Here is a 16,115-nt window from a genome sequence, read left to right on the forward strand (position 1 = left end):
TCCATTATTTGTTCCCCATTGTCCCAACAGCTCTGAAGAAAAGTGTGCTGACCTTCATTGCTGTTCTAGTTGTTTATTGTGGCCGCATACCTCTGGGGACAGAATTAAGAAATTCTTGCAAAAGTGGAAGCTTCTAAAAGATTTAAGTGGCTTGGTGCATTAACTTGCTCAAAAGCCTGCTGCTGCTTACCTACAAGTTTCTTTTATTAGTAGAATAGAAAGAAATGGGAGACTGGAATATAAGGCCCATGTTACTCCAGGCTCAGTTGACCATTTCTGTGGTCAACCCAAGAAGCAGCTGTGAGGAAGCAGCACAGAGCACTTCCTCGCCACAGAAGTTGCCATAGCAGGAAATAGCAGGGAAAACTGAAGATTACTGTGGGATGCCAGTAACTCTCATAATCTCCTGCTTGCCATCGCTGCCTTTGAAAGTTTTCTCCTTAGGACTCCAATAAACATCTGCTATGGCTTTGGTTTCTGCAGTCCCTTTGAATTGATGTAAGCGTGGACCACTGCCAAGCAGAACGGTTCAGCCAAACCCACACCCTTCTGCCAGCTCTAAACACCATGTGGTTTCATGGTGGGCCAGTTCAGGGGACTGATGTGGCTAGCATCTTTTTTTTTTTTCCTTGTATTACTTTTCAGCCAACTCAGTTCTCTGGTCCAGCTCTTCCTGTCCTCAGACAGTACAGGGAACTGTCATGTTGTAGAGAGGACTCAACCAAAGAGGTCATGCTTACATTGGCTTCAAGCAGTGATGAAATGCAGCCTAAGACACTAATCCATAGCAGAGATGCTGATAGAAAATTGTATTAGAGCCTCAATTAATTAAATCTTGTAAATCATTGTTAGTTAAACTAAATACTAGTCAGCAGGAAAATGTCATGAGTATTATGACGGCACACGGAAAGGAGGGAGCTCTCCAAAGAGAGAGAGTTAACAGGAGGAACCAGGAACGACCAGACACAAAAAGCCAGCAATGGTAAAAAACAGAGATCAGAATTTGTGACAATTAACAGGAGAAAAAAAGACCTAATTTATCTTAATTTAGAGGCAGTCAGGAAAGGTATATACTTATACATTTATTTGTGGGGTTTATTATTTAGTAATTTAAAAATAGAACCAACAAAGCGTTTGGCAACCATTAGCTCAGCCACTCTGCTCGTGTAGTATGCTTTCAGTATCCCTCTCCTTTAGCAGAATCACTAACTAATGTAGTTTGGGAAGGGCCTCTGGAGCTTTCACCTTTAAGGTGAATTATTTTTTTTCTTCTATCTCCATGAAGTTTCCTGTGTTGCACTCTGTGTCTCTTGTGTCTCCTCCTTCCCTTGTCAACCTCTGAATAGAGCCTGTCTTCTCTTTAGCCTTCTGCTAGGTGGTTGAAGACAGAAATAAGACCCCTCCTTAGCTTTCTTTTTTGTACTATCTGGATTTGCTAACTGCTCAGTAGTGTACAACACTTTTAGTATGTATCTGTAGCCTGAGGACTCGAGAACTGCCTGCTAAGACCAACACGCAAGCTGTGCAGCATACAAGTGTGTTATACCAAGAGTGCCACATGCTTGTATGTGCTTGCTATGGCAGCTCCTCCTTGTTAGACTGTTTTGCAGTGAGTTGAGTTCAGGTTTAGTATGGATCCACTTGCTTTTAATTAACCCGTAATGAATCACAGGTTGCCTGCTTTTGTGACTTGTTTCTGTCTCTGGAGATGCAATAACTAACAGCTGTTCTGGTGATCTCCCACCAATCCTTAGAGGGGTGAATAAATTGGGCAATGCTGCAGAAATCTGTAGGGTTTAATTTGTGTTTGAGTGCTTAGACCAAAAGCTTTGGTGCTTTAAGTTTAAATGTACCCCTCCCTTACCTGCTCATATGTCATAAAGTTAGAGGGTTGTATTCCGAAATATTCATACCGTGCACAATCATGCTTGCATCGTAAGGAAACGAAAGTTTGCATGAGAAGTTCTTACTGACACTCAAAATTTTACTTTATCCTCATCAGGTAGAAGTGATGTAGCATTTGGCTTAGGCTTCAGATAACGTACAGTAAATATCTTGGAAAGAATGCTGCAGCTAGATTGTCACCATCACAGGAGAGATGGGGGGAAACCAATCAGCAGAAATTACGAATTTAGACACTTCCTCACAGAAACTTTAACTCCTTTGGAATACCATGGAGCTGAGTTGAAGAGGTGAAAGTCTGGTTCCTGTTCCCTGGATCATGTGTGGACTGAATTAAGCTGGTGTCAAATAAAAAAATGAAAGCAGTCCTGGAAGTAGGGAATAAAGCTGCCCCATCCTCGCTGCTCAGTGCCTGCTCTCAGCTACCTTGGCCCATCTCTGCTTTTAACCCCTCGTGCTCCTGGCTGCATGGGGCCTCACTTCTATGAAATGACGATGCGCTGCTGGGGACGGGGAGAGGGCCTTTCTCTTTCTGCCAGTGTTTTCCTTGCCTTGTGCCAGCACATCTTGGGATGTTTTCCTTGGCTCAGTCTCCCTGTGCTGCATAGAGGAGTGAACAGGCTCTAGGTTTAGCAGAACCAGCTTCTGGTCCAGGTTTCTTACTTCATAGGCAGGCAGATAGGTAGCAACCTCTTCCATTATTTTTGGTTTTTTGGGGCAGGGGGTGGTGGTTTGTTTTCATGTGCGGGTTTCATTATTTTGTAAGGTGTGCACCTTTCTGTGCTTTTACACTCATTTGATAAAAGTAAGATTAGATACTCAATCTGAAATATGTCTTTTGCTGTTTATAGACAAGAATATAAGAACTGGGATGGATGCAGAAAGATTCAGCTGTGTCTTTTGAAGGGGATATTTATTTTCTGCGTATCTTGTTGTTAATCTGATTGTTTGGTATTGTGTTTTTCTCTCTCTCTCTCTCTCTCTCTGCTTCCCCCCCCCCCGACTTGTAGGCCCTAGATGGGTTCTTCTTTGTAGTGAACCCAGAAGGTAATGTTGTGTTTGTTTCTGAGAATGTGACACAGTACCTAAGGTACAACCAAGAAGAGCTGATGAACACAAGCATATATAGCATCCTGCATGTAGGGGACCACAATGAATTTGTCAAAATCCTGCTGCCAAAATCTTTAGGTATATACCTTTTCCTCATATTGTACCATTACTTATTTGATTTTGTTTTCATAAATCAGCATTTCAATAACTTAAGTTAATGTTCTTCTACTACTTACAGTTTCATCATATACACTCTATTTATTTTTCATGTATATATAGACTGTATGAATGATTAATATTATTCTCAAAAGCATCCTCCACTCTTTTCAGATTCTCCTGTGTTAAAATTACTCTTAGTAACTCATGTTAACTGATATTTTTAATGGATCTCCAGAGTGAAACAGTAAAAGATGCCAATAGTTACATGAAGTCTGTTCCCTATCTAGGCTGGTTATTCTAAGCATGGCCCAAGAAAGGGGAAATATAAAAGAAAAATCAGAAAACTCCTTATGCTAGAATTTTTATTTCAGTGTTTTTAGACTCACCAAAGGTAAATATTTACCTTTATCTTTCAAAACTGTTTTTGTTAGTTGCAGCCATTTTTGCATTTATATTACTATTGTTTTTAATGTCATTGGGTTTTGGAGGAGGTAAAAAGAAAGAGAAAGTCAATACTGGGTGCCTCATTTACTCACAGCAGTTTTAAAAGTATTATGCAATTCACTTTAGCATTTTATAACTTTATTTACAAACCCCTGAAGAATCAAAAATGTAACACTTCTAATGGCTAAACCCCATAAATTACTGCCTTTATTGCATTTTCTGACTGAAGAGGGTGAGTGAAGAGTATTTTAAATAAGACCCTGCTATTTCCTTATGCGACATTACATTAATTCGCTCTGACTGATATCCAGTGCCTATATTTGTGCATCTCAGGATTTTGTTTCCTTTTTTACTTGTCTTAAGCACTGCGTTAGGCTTTAGTTTTATCCATCACTGCACCCAGGTCATTCTCATCCCTTCAGTCTTTCCCGTTGTAGCTGAGACTATGTGTTTCAATATATTCCCAATTGTATTGCTTCCTGTTTTCATAAAGAACTATTAGTTTCCTTTCTTTCTATTTCGAATCTGGACACAGATTATGCAATGCCGCTGTCTCTTTTGTATTAATCAATTTTAAATTCAATGAACAGATCCTACATACAGCCTTATTTCTTCCAGGCATATAAATTAACTTGGTCTACCCAGTAGGCTTTCCACTGTGCTGTACAACTTCTACATGCACCAATATTTAGACTTTTATCCTGCTTTTCTACTATGTTGTTACCAGTCACTTGAAAGAAAACATCATATCTGAACAAATTAGCACTGCTCTTAAAATATGAGAATTTAGATTATTAATTACTTTGTTATGTGCTGGTTTGGGCTCTAATATTAAAAGGAGATTGTTGTTGTTAAACAAGCTTGTTTCCCAACTAGTTTGCAAAGCACCTTCGTTAATTTCTTGTGGATAACCAGCAGAAATGACTGCTACCAGATTTATCTTACTGTATGATCTTTGCTTTGCTCAGTGAATGGGGGATCTTGGTCTGGTGACACTCCTAGGCGTAATAGCCATACCTTTAATTGTCGGATGCTGGTAAAACCTCTTGCTGATTCTGAAGAAGGCCATGATAACCAGGAAGCACATCAGAAATACGAAACTATGCAGTGCTTTGCTGTTTCTCAACCAAATTCCTTCAAGGAGGACGGTGAAGGTAATTACTGTTTTCAATTTGTGTTAGTATTTTCTCTTTCCATGCTGTTGCAGGACAGCAGTTTTATAAAATGAGGTAAAGTTGATAAAGTGGCTTCTGGATCCTGGAAAAAATGGAAAAAATTTGAAGTTTTTTTCTTTTTCATTTAACTGTAGAAGTGTGCTTTTTTCTTGGATTATGAGTGTATACACTGGCATGCACCTATTTGTTAAACCAATATAATAGAAGTTGAGAGTGACTCTGTTTCCATTAATGAAATATCCTAGTTTTCTGTCGCTGCAATTGTAAGAAGAAAATAGCTGACTGGGAGGAAAGTTTCAATGAGCAATTTTTTTAGTTCTTAGAATTTGAAGACAATTGTGGTTCACCGTTTCCTTTACCATTTATTACTTAAGCAGGTAAATTTCCTCAGATTGTATTTTAAGTATTCAGATAAGTAAAAATGGCTTATTATGAAGCTGCTTTCTCCGGCACATCAAGCATTTGGGGCATGTTTAAGAAATGTGACTTAGAAGGTACGAAATGGTGAGTGCTGAAGAAACGTGCTCTCTGTGCATGCAGTATATCCTTTTTTATTACTTAACTCCTGAGTGGTAAAAATGTTTCTGAATTCTTTGTGGAAGCAAAATCTTCCTCTTCTATACAAACTACAGAAGTAACATTTTTCTTTAAGATTTGCAGTCTTGCTTGATTTGTGTTGCAAGAAGAGCGCCAATGAAGGAAAGACCACTTCTTCCTTCATCAGAGAGCTTTACTACTCGCCAGGATCTACAAGGTATTGTGAACTAGAAGTTTTTCATGTCTCTTTTTTTTTTTCCCTTGAAGGGGAAATTGCTGTAATAAATGTTTTTTCTAATATCAGGCAAAATAACTTCACTGGATACAAGTACCATGCGAGCAGCTATGAAACCTGGCTGGGAGGATTTGGTGAGAAGATGCATTCAGAGGTTCCATTCACAGCACGAGGGAGAAATATCTTTTGCCAAGAGGCATCACCAGGAAGGTTAGGTTTCATATATTTAGCACTTCCTACGTTTAAACTATTTGTCATTTGTATCTGTTGGTTGTGTTCTCTTTGTTGTGGAACAATCAAGGGCTACTGACAATCCCTTTTTCAAGCTCATTTGCCTAACATACTGATGGCTCTAGACAGGTTTTGCACTTTCGTCCCTGTTTGTTTTAGCCTGCTTGTTGTAACTGTGCCATATTGGAGGCTGTGTTAAATCTTCAAATTGTCACAATTATTTTAAAAAGAAAGACCCTTGTGTGTTGCTCACCAAAGCATTCACTACCCATTATTCTTCAGAACCTCAGCTCACATGTTGTGGTTCATTGACCTGTATTCCTTTTCTCTACAAAAATGGACTTTTATTGTTAACGTTTCCTGTGAGGAACACTGAGTGTGAATTATCAAAGATGCAGCACTCATGCTATCTGGAAGCCTACATTGCTGTACTCTACAAGTGTTATAGGAGACATCACAAGCACATCTTACTCAGTCAAGATTATGGTAGGTAAGATGTAGGAGAATACTGCACTGTGAAAGGTTCCCCATGAGATTTCTGTGGTAGGGACTGAGTGGGGATTTTTCTTTATATAGAACCCTAATACTGCTAATTCTAGTAACACAGGTCCAAATTACTAAAAACAAATAACCCTTTATAGTCCACAGGAAAGCCTTTCAAAACCATTGGGGAACAACTGGAACATTTCCAGTGCAGGAGCATCATTCTTTGGGTTCATGTTTGTAGAACAGGGTTTACAGCTGGCCTGTAACAAATAGTTGCCATGGGCATTAAACAACTGGCATGCTATATTGGAAACTAAACTGTAACTGGACTCTCGAATTATTCCACACAAAGCAAAAAAAAAAAAAAAAAACCCACACTTTAGTTAAATATTAGTTAAATTAGTTAAATATTCTTTAATATGTTCTGCTTTCATTAAACCTTCAGGTTTCATGTTGGGAATGTGGGGGCCCAGAAATATTGTGACATTTAATATAACAGCTTTTGGGGTATATACAGTAGGAGTGCTAAAAGTTCATAGGCTTATGCTGTGAATTCAGACAGAGCTGAAGAAGGTAGGATGCAATTAAAGTTACAGCAGGGATCTAGAGGGCAGTTTCAGGTAAGGACCTGTCTGTGCCAAAGGGGATTTAGGAGTTTCTATTACGGCATCCAGCCACTTTTTACTTCAGTCCTCTTCAAATGATTCCTGACCAAATTAGCAGCTCCTACATCCAGCGCTGAGGTTTGAGTGGGTCCTCTCTAAGCTATCTGTGAAGTGATAAACTTAGTCATGTTTTGAAGTTTACACTGGATCGTTTTGCAGGAAGGGCTGAGGATCATGACGTAGCGTTAGTCTAGATGAGGGAGCTCTCCTTGTAGAAGTGAAGAGAGCAAGTCATCCTGGAATTGCTTTGTGGCAAAGGATCCAGCACTGGAGAGAAATCATGGCTGAAATGTTTCCTTCCCCTGCCCTGTAGCATGGAGAAGACAAACATGGCCAATCTTGGGCAGTAGCACCTTTGCACTTGACTGAGGAACCCTTTGCATTTTTTAAGTCGTTATGGTTTGAGAATAGAAGCAAAATAAGTAACAGTCTCCTACTTGTAGTTCAGTGTTACAGTGCAAAAAAAATGTCAGCATTAGCTTGATAAACAATAAAAACCGCAAAGCTTTCTAATTAACTCTTGGTATAAGATGCAAAATATATGGTAAGTTTTTATTGGCCACAGTCAGAAAAATAGCATTTCCTCAAGAGGAATACGGAAACATTCTTGTTTGCTTAGAGAATTAGTTTGGAAAATGATTTAAGTAGAGATTTCACTTGTATCCTGTTGGCATTGAGTACTGGAATTTCCTGCTGTGGTATATGCTAAAGTTAAGAGCTTTGGACCTTCTGGTGCCCAAAGGTTAAACTGAAACAATGACATACCTAACAGTGAAATTTTGCTTTGTATTGTTTCACAGTTGTGGGGTTTTGTTTTTCTTTACATTTTTACTCTGAAAAACCCCTTCTGGTTGTTTAAATTGTGCTTCCTGTTTTCTCACTGCCTAAATAATACTTTAAAACCTTGCAGAACAATATATAACAGTAGGGGGGACAGGGAAGGAAAGCAATCATAACCAGTCCTGTAAGGCTGAAAATCTGGTAGCTCTGTAGAGGAGACTATTTAATAAAGCCACACTCGGAAAACCGTGTCATTTCATTACAACAGGAAGTATTAAAAGACAAGCAGTGAAATGAAGATCAGGTGATACCATTAATTAAAAAAAAAAAAGAAAACCAAACCCATGGAAAATGTGTATGTATGAAAAAATAGGAAATTAAAAGTATTTGTAGTGCTTCATGCCTATTTTTTCCCGAAACAATTATACGAAAATTGTGAAGTTAAGTATTTCCTTTCTGCCATAACTGCAATCCTAATCTAATACCTTTTGGCCTAGGAATTGCAAATGATCAGACTTGTTTCACTGGTGGCAAAGAGTGAACAGTAGAATAAATGTTTGGAGATTTGCTTTTCCGTAAAATGATTTTAATTTTAGCTAAAGAATTGTCACAGGTGTCTACAGAAGTTAGAGAACTGAATTTGTTGAAGTTCAGATTTACACTGAAAACTTAAGGGCTGCAGAATATGTGCGCTGAAGTAAATCCCAAACCTGAAATGCAGTCATATCTAACACTGGGGAAGGATAGCACAGCTGCAATTTTGGTTTGGGTAATTGTATTTGTAATGTGTTTGAGCTCTATATTTTTGTATTTTGTCTTTAAAAAGTAATAATGTCTTGTTCCAGTTCTTATTTCTAATTCCCATGTAAGAGATTTATATACTTTATAAATTAAAGAAGTAGTGAGAGTAACTGTTACAAGATAATTTAAGCAGGCAATAAGGAAGAAAAGATACAGGCTAATGGAAACAGATGATTTCAAAATTAAAGGTATTTATATTAATCATTGTGATGTAAGCTGATACAGATGAAAAAACATATGAGGAGCAAAAGGAGTTAGACACATATTTGATGAAAAGTGAAATGGATATCAAGGACTTCTCGGTCCACTCCTGAAATATTCTGTATTTCATAGTATCTGTCCTGTTGTTGCTGTCACTCCTTATAGGTTTTATTTTGATCACCTTACAGTATGTGGGATCCTTCATTTTATATTTATCCCACTGATATATTTTCAAAATTTTTGCTTTGTTTTTTTTTTTTTACTATTATTATTTATTTTATTTTTTTAGATTAACACAGTGTCTGTGGTATCAGTGCTGATTGATTTAGAACATCAGATGTCAAGGAACTAAGGTACCTGTGCTACAGTTTCTCATTAATTAATTCTGTTATTTTGCTTGCTTGCAGTGCTGAGGCAGGGACTAGCGTTTAGTCCTGTCTATCGGTTTTCCTTGTCTGATGGCACTATCGTTTCTGCCCAAACGAAGAGCAAGCTCATCCGTTCTCAGACGACTAGTGAACCTCAGCTTGTAATCTCCCTGCATATGCTTCACAGGTAATCCTCACCAGTTTATTACGTCCACACTCTGCAGAGAGACAGGGAAAGTGCAAAGTTGCCAAAGCAAATAGATTGTTTAAGGCTGATAGACGTTCAGCTGACCTAGAACTGATAGCATGAAAACAAGTTTTTGAAATTAATGCCTACAGCAGGAAAAGACTGTAAGATTATTTCAGGACTTGCAAATGGCGTGCTGGATTTTCACATCAAGATCTTCCATTAAACATAAAAATTTCCTTTAATCTCATGTTATTAATTTCAGTATTTTAATTTCCTGTATTTTGCATAGTAGACAGAAGAAACTTTCCAAATGTAATTACATCTAGAAAACTTTGAAGGATTAAATTCCTGTATTTCACAGCCACTCATATGTTTGGCCTGGGTCTTCTTTAAAGAATATGTTATGATTATTAGAGCTGCATTTTAGACAAACTGCATATTTTAACTCCTTGTCTCTCTTCACTCCTTGTCTTTTCTGGTGCTTGGAGTAGTGGCTTTCACATGTCCAATCTTGAGAAATGCCACCACTATTAGTTTTGTTTAAAAAAGGCACAGGCAATAATATGTTAAAGTCAAGGATAAGTAATCACTGACCTTATAACTTCAATGTAAAGTTTGAATTAAGTCATTGGATGTCCCGGTATATTTCTGTCAGAATTTGTTTCGGGGTTTATTTGCTGATTATAATTACAATGCTCTTTCCCTGTACCCACAGTATCACTTTTTTGAGAGGAAGAAAACAGCTCTAAATGTAATCAAAACTAAAATAATTTTACAGAGATTGTAGATTTGGAAATTGACCTGACCAAAAGCTGTCTGAAATTTGTTTCCTTTGGATTACTGAATATACTTGGTATTTCATGAAGTGCTAAATTTTAAATTTAAAAAAACACCATTAAGTTAAAAATGGTACTTGCAAATATTCTGCGTTTTTTAGCAGAACACTGTTACTATTGTACTCATAATAAGGTTTTAAAAATCCACCTCTCTTTTTATAGTTACTGTTATTCACCTTTGCCTTTGTACTTAAGGTAACAAGTACAAAGTAAAAAGGTTCACTACTCTGTGTGCTTCAGTTCTTAACTTCTCATGCTTTAGCAAAATGCAGAGATTTATATACACTTAGCCTGTGCAAGTAGGAATGGTTTTCATCTCATCAAAAAAACACACTAGGAATGGTTCATTAGTATTTGGTTATGGAAGTCCAGAGTTGATTTGATTTTTCTCAGAACCTCATTTTTTTTTTCTTCCTAATGTACTTGACTCTGTCTTTTTTTATCGCTTTTAGTATTTGGGAATTTTTCTGATTTAAGTTCTAGCACTTAAGTAAAAAGTATATTGCGTCCTCCCATAAACTAATGAAAATCTACTGAGGAAAAGAGAAGTGAACTTCAGGTGCTCTCACAAGAGCTGTTTCTCTCTGTGTGTGCCTCCCTTCTGTTTCCTGCGTCTGATAGCCTACATCTCTAAAATACGAGTTTCAGCTCGTATGTGTGTGGGTTTTTTCTTTCTTCTCCTCTTTTCCTAAACACCCATGCAGGACTGGATTGCTGACAGACTGTTCCCATTCTGAAGTAGTATCCAGTAGTTCTCTTGGCTCACATGCTGTTTTGGAGCGGTATCGAAATACTCTGGCAGTCTAGAAATGTGACTTTTTCAACTTTCCTTTCACTATGAACTTGTTGGGCAAAGGGCCCACTCCAGGCTTGTGGTGGGGCTAACTCACAGAAACGCAAAACTCCAGCAAACAGCTGTCCACAGCTGTCTTGTAAAAGATGTATTTGTTTGGGTCATATGTTTCAGATGAGATTTCTGTCAGTTCTAGAAGTTAGCTCTTGCTGAATTGTACAGCAGAGGTACGCACTAAAGAGAGAGTGTCTGAAATTGTAACCTATCTGCATTTCTAATGACTGTCATTTAAATTAGGTATAATTTTGTTTTTTCTCTCTTCCACTGATTTGTTAATGAGGTACTGTAGAACCACACTGTTAATGTGCAGCCATGTTGGGAGTTACATATCACTTTTGTCAAATTGTCAATTTGTTTTTAATTGTAGGTTTGTTGTGTTATTTTAAAGCGAGGTTTGGGGTTTTGCTTCTTTTTCTGTAATGTAATTGCAAGTTGGCCACTGTCATTTTAGCTAACGGGTTGTTTTTCTTGCCCTCGCCACATAGAGAGCAGAATGTCTGTGGAATGAATCAGGATTTGACTGGACAAGGAATGGGGAAGATACTGAACCCGATCAGCTCCAGCAGCCCTGCCCATCAGGCCATGTGCAGTGGGAACCCAGGTCAGGATATGACCATCAGTAGCAATATAAATTTTGCCGTAAATGGCCCAAAAGAACAAATGGGCATGCCAGGAGGCAGGTTTGGTGGTTCAGGGGGAATGAACCATGTGTCAAGCATACAAGCATCCACTCCTCAGGGTAGTAACTATGCACTAAAGATGAATAGCCCCTCACAAAGCAGCCCGGGCATGAACCCAGGGCAGCCAAACTCTATGCTTTCCCCAAGGCATCGTGTGAGCCCTGGAGTGGCAGGAAGCCCTCGCATCCCACCCAGTCAGTTCTCCCCTGCAGGAAGCTTGCATTCGCCAGTGGGAGTCTGCAGCAGCACAGGAAATAGCCATAACTACACCAACAGTTCCCTGAACGCACTTCAGGCCCTCAGCGAGGGCCACGGCGTTTCTCTAGGATCATCGTTGGCTTCACCTGACCTAAAAATGGGAAATTTACAAAATTCGCCTGTGAGTATGAATCCTCCCCAGCTAAGCAAGATGGGAAGCCTGGACTCTAAAGACTGCTTTGGACTGTACGGGGAGCAATCGGAAGGTACAACTGGACAAGCAGAGAGCAGCTGCCATTCAGGAGAACAGAAAGACAACAGCGATAGCAACATGCCACCGGTTGCCAGTGGCGAGAGACCTGATGGACAGAATAAACTGCACGACGGAAAAAGCCAGACAAAGCTCTTACAATTGCTGACCACCAAATCGGATCAGATGGAGCCTTCACCTTTGTCCAGTACCATGGGAGACGTTAGCAAGGACTCCGCGGGAGGATTGCCTGGGTCTGGTTCTGCACATGGAACCTCGCTCAAGGAGAAGCATAAAATTTTGCACAGACTATTGCAGGACAGTAGTTCTCCTGTAGATTTGGCCAAGCTCACAGCAGAGGCCACGGGCAAAGAACTGAACCAGGAGTCCAGTAGCACAGCTCCTGGTTCGGAGGTGACTGTTAAACAGGAGCCAGCGAGTCCTAAGAAGAATAATAATGCACTACTTCGCTACTTGCTAGATAAAGATGATACTAAAGATATTGGTTTACCAGACATACCCCCAAAACTGGAGCGGTTGGACAGTAAGACAGACCCTTCCGGTAGCACAAAATTAATAGCTATGAGGACGGAAAAAGAAGAGATAAGCTTTGAGCCTAACGAACAGGTAAGCAAATCTTTGCATTATGTGTGAATGAGATATTCTAGGCCTGCATTCCTGCCGTCTGAATATTTTCCAGACTTCCTCTAAGAGCAATTTCTTGACACTTCAAGAGGCAGTTACCTTTCTCTTGAAATACAGCCTTCACTCAACTTTCCAGTCGGTGTTACGAAGTTCCGATCTGTCTAAAAGAACAGGCTCTGCCTGGGAGGAGATGGGCAAGGCAGGGACTGAACACTGGGGAACCTTTCCCAGCTGGTAGTCAGACGAAGAGAAAATACTTCTAATGGTTAATACTAACCTATTGACAGCTTTTCCCACAGGCTGTTGTTGAACAGCTGTGGGCTAGATGGGCTTTTCACCTAGCCCAGCCTAGGAGCTACACTTCTTCCATGAAAAGCAGGTTCATGCTCAAGGACAGGAGCTGTTTGAAAGGACCGATACCAACTTCGCATTACTGGTCTTCATGCTATACTTGCTCTGCAAATTGAAATCAAGGCAAACAGACTTTCCTTGTTTCTATGCCAATTAGTGGGTTTTGTTGTTTTGGTTTTTTTACTTGAAAAGTTTTTAAATTCAACCCCAAGTTGCCGTGGCCGATGAATTGTTCAGTGCAGAGATCGTGTCTCCTTGTGTAAGGTTATCTGCATTGAATTTTGCATCGCGAATTTCTTTGCATTCTGTGCATGGTTGTTTGTCGCTGTGCTGCACAACATACCAATAAACTGTGTTGTTGGGACCTATGCTCAAAAATGTTATTTCACTGGCCTTCATGCAGAATTCACTTTCAAAAAGCACCAGGTTCACATCACCCAGAATGTTTCGGTTTTCAGAGCCTTGCAAGAAAAAGCAGAAGCAATTTGCCACTTCAATATTACTGTTTATTTTATTTATAAAATGGGTAATTACAATATCAATTTTAGCATAAGACATTTTCTGGGGAGTTTGTAACTAGCTGGAGTTAATGATCCTTAGCTTTGTCCTATGCTATCAACTCTCCCAGCTGGTCATTAATCCCTAGGCAGTGCCCTGTGTGTTAAGCCATAGTTTGTAAATCATGATCAGATCATACACTGTAAGTGTTCATGACTCTCTCATTCACAGCCATACCTTCACTTTTAAAATATTGTGTATTTTTAATGTATGGAGTGTGTTTGAGCTTGCTTATTTTTGTGAATCTATTGTGGTTTTTATCATATGTATAGAAACACATAATTTTTTGTATTTTATACATTATATTTTGAGGCTGAGGAAGGGTAGACAGCATTTTCTTAACCCTAAGTCACAGCATTGGATCTTTTTTTTTTAACTTTGCCCTTTCAACAGTCTCTAACCAGTAGACAGTTCTTTAAACAGTGGTTATAACCACAAAACATAGAGGCCAAATATGCCACTACAGTGTGGACACAGCATTGTTAAAATCTCCTAAGGTTACTTTGCTTCTTGTCTTTAAACAGAGTTCGACAGCTATTGCCATTATGTAGGACCAATTGTGGGTTTTCAATCCTTCCCATGATTTAGGGGGAAACTGAGCCAAATTACACTAATTTCTACAGGGATTAATCCTCAAACCTGGATATTAGTTTAGTTTTGAATACAGCTACTATTTTGTAGTGCCTGTAGAGGGAGGGCTTAGATACTCTGTGAGAGTTTATGCTGTGTTACGTTACAAAAACACAGATATCAAGAAATTCACAGCTAAATAGGCAAGAATAAACTATTGTAAAAATATCTAATAGACTGCAATTCCTAGTTCAGATCCTACACGTTGAAGTCAATACTGAAGGCAGAGGTCCTTCAGTCCTCAGTGTTTGATACTGGACAAGAATGTAGAATTTGGTAATCACCAAAAAAATCATGTCTGTCTAAGCAGATCAAAATCATGGCCTTCAGATGCTTTACTCCCCAATAATTAAATTTCTAAAAGAATTAGAATTTAGTCTTTCATGATCTCTGTGGAGTAGGCAAAAAACGGCTTAGGTTGTGAACCCATTTGCAAAGAGCAGGTTTTGTCCCCTCTAGGAGTTAGCTGTCTAGTTCAAGGTAATCCTACGAACTCCTTTTATCATTGATGGAAAAATGAAAAATACTCCAGGATTTTTTTGTCTTATCCTAATGTGTGTCTAAAATAGGGCAGGTAAGCTGCTCCCTGGTGATGTTCCCATTGACTAGTGGTAGCCTAGATGGCTAGTTCAGACTAGCAGACTTACTTTTTCATGACTAAAGATAGGCAAGTTGCGTCTCACCCTAAATGTAAACATGTAACTATAAGACTAACTTTAAAGAAAGACGCTTCAGTGTCTACAAGCATTTGCCAAGCTTAAGCATCAGAAAATCAGGTCCCCAGTATTATGAACTTTGTAAAGTGAATAGTCTATTCATTTTCTGTTTTCAGGCATCGTGTTTCTGAGGTCAGGGGAGGGATTTGAGGGGGTTCAGTATGGACTATGGATGTATTGCCTTTTCTTACAATTTGAAGACAGAGGTTGTGTCCCAGGAGAGAGGGAAGTGGAGGTACAGGAAGACGCAGGAGTTGGGGCTGTTCAGAAAGCCATGAAGAAGTGCAAGAGTCCTGATAAAGTGGTAAGGGCTGAAGTGCTGGGGCTTCCTCAGCACCAAGGTAAGGATAAGCCAGTGCTGCAGCTGTGATGGAAGGCTGCTGGATGATGACAGAAGGGCTTTTGTTGCTCCCGTTGGTTGTAAATAGAGTTTTAAAACCTACTTAAAATGCAGTGAAACCTGGAGCTAAGTAAACAGGAGAAGTCCAATGTGGAGTAGGAGAGGAAATGGTGGGAAATATAAAATATGTAAGCATTTATCTAGCAGAAGGCCAGGCCTTTAAACAAATAACCACTTTACCCCAATTATAAAATCACTGAAAATATTTAGCATCGAAAACTCTTCAGCTTTGGAAGACGGTCTCCCACAGGAAGTGCTTATTGCCTAAATTTAGATCAAAGCTGGAACTATTTAGTACAAGACTAGAACACAGATTCTTGTGCTAAATTCTTCCATCCTCCTGCGTCCTTCCCCCCCCCACCTTCTTCCTCCCATATGTAAAAATTAGCCGTGTGCTTGTGTTACCTATTTTGCAGGTTTATTTAAAACTTCTCCTCCCCAAGGAATGTTGTATTTTTAAGTAATTAGTCACTGGAGTGTGCAGCTTCTCTGGAAGCTGCCGCCGAGTGGCGGTGGGATGGCTTCTGCAAAGGGGATCGGGGTGCTGGGAGGCAGCAGAGCCATTACGTTTTCTCCTTTTACTTTTGGTGTGACTTTCTGAGCAGGAAATGCTTTGAAGTACACCACGGCACTAAAAATAGCAGTCTTCTAGGTAGTGTGTTTAAACATACACTTCTGCAGAGAGCAGCAACTGACAGGAAGCCTTTCTCAAATGGCAGAGAGTATTTCCAGCACCGCCATACCTTTTTCCCTTCCTTGGTGGGATGATGGTTA

At 39.3% G+C, this 16,115-nt stretch overlaps 1 protein-coding gene across 1 annotated transcript in view; it reads left to right on the forward strand.

The window, feature by feature from the left end:
• NCOA2 (nuclear receptor coactivator 2) overlaps positions 1-16,115 on the forward strand; it is a gene marked incomplete at both ends in the record, with an annotated part of 74,489 nt that overhangs the window by 25,351 nt on the left and 33,023 nt on the right. Inside the window, 6 exons of the mRNA XM_081996419.1 lie at positions 2,913-3,090; positions 4,524-4,709; positions 5,383-5,484; positions 5,572-5,712; positions 9,074-9,221; positions 11,399-12,668. Of these exons, the coding sequence (XP_081852545.1) occupies positions 2,913-3,090; positions 4,524-4,709; positions 5,383-5,484; positions 5,572-5,712; positions 9,074-9,221; positions 11,399-12,668 (2,025 nt within the window). The remainder of the gene's footprint in view (positions 1-2,912; positions 3,091-4,523; positions 4,710-5,382; positions 5,485-5,571; positions 5,713-9,073; positions 9,222-11,398; positions 12,669-16,115) is intronic.

This window comes from Phaethon aethereus (genome assembly GCF_964289735.1).
Source record: "Phaethon aethereus genome assembly, chromosome: 2".
Lineage (NCBI taxonomy): Eukaryota > Metazoa > Chordata > Aves > Phaethontiformes > Phaethontidae > Phaethon > Phaethon aethereus.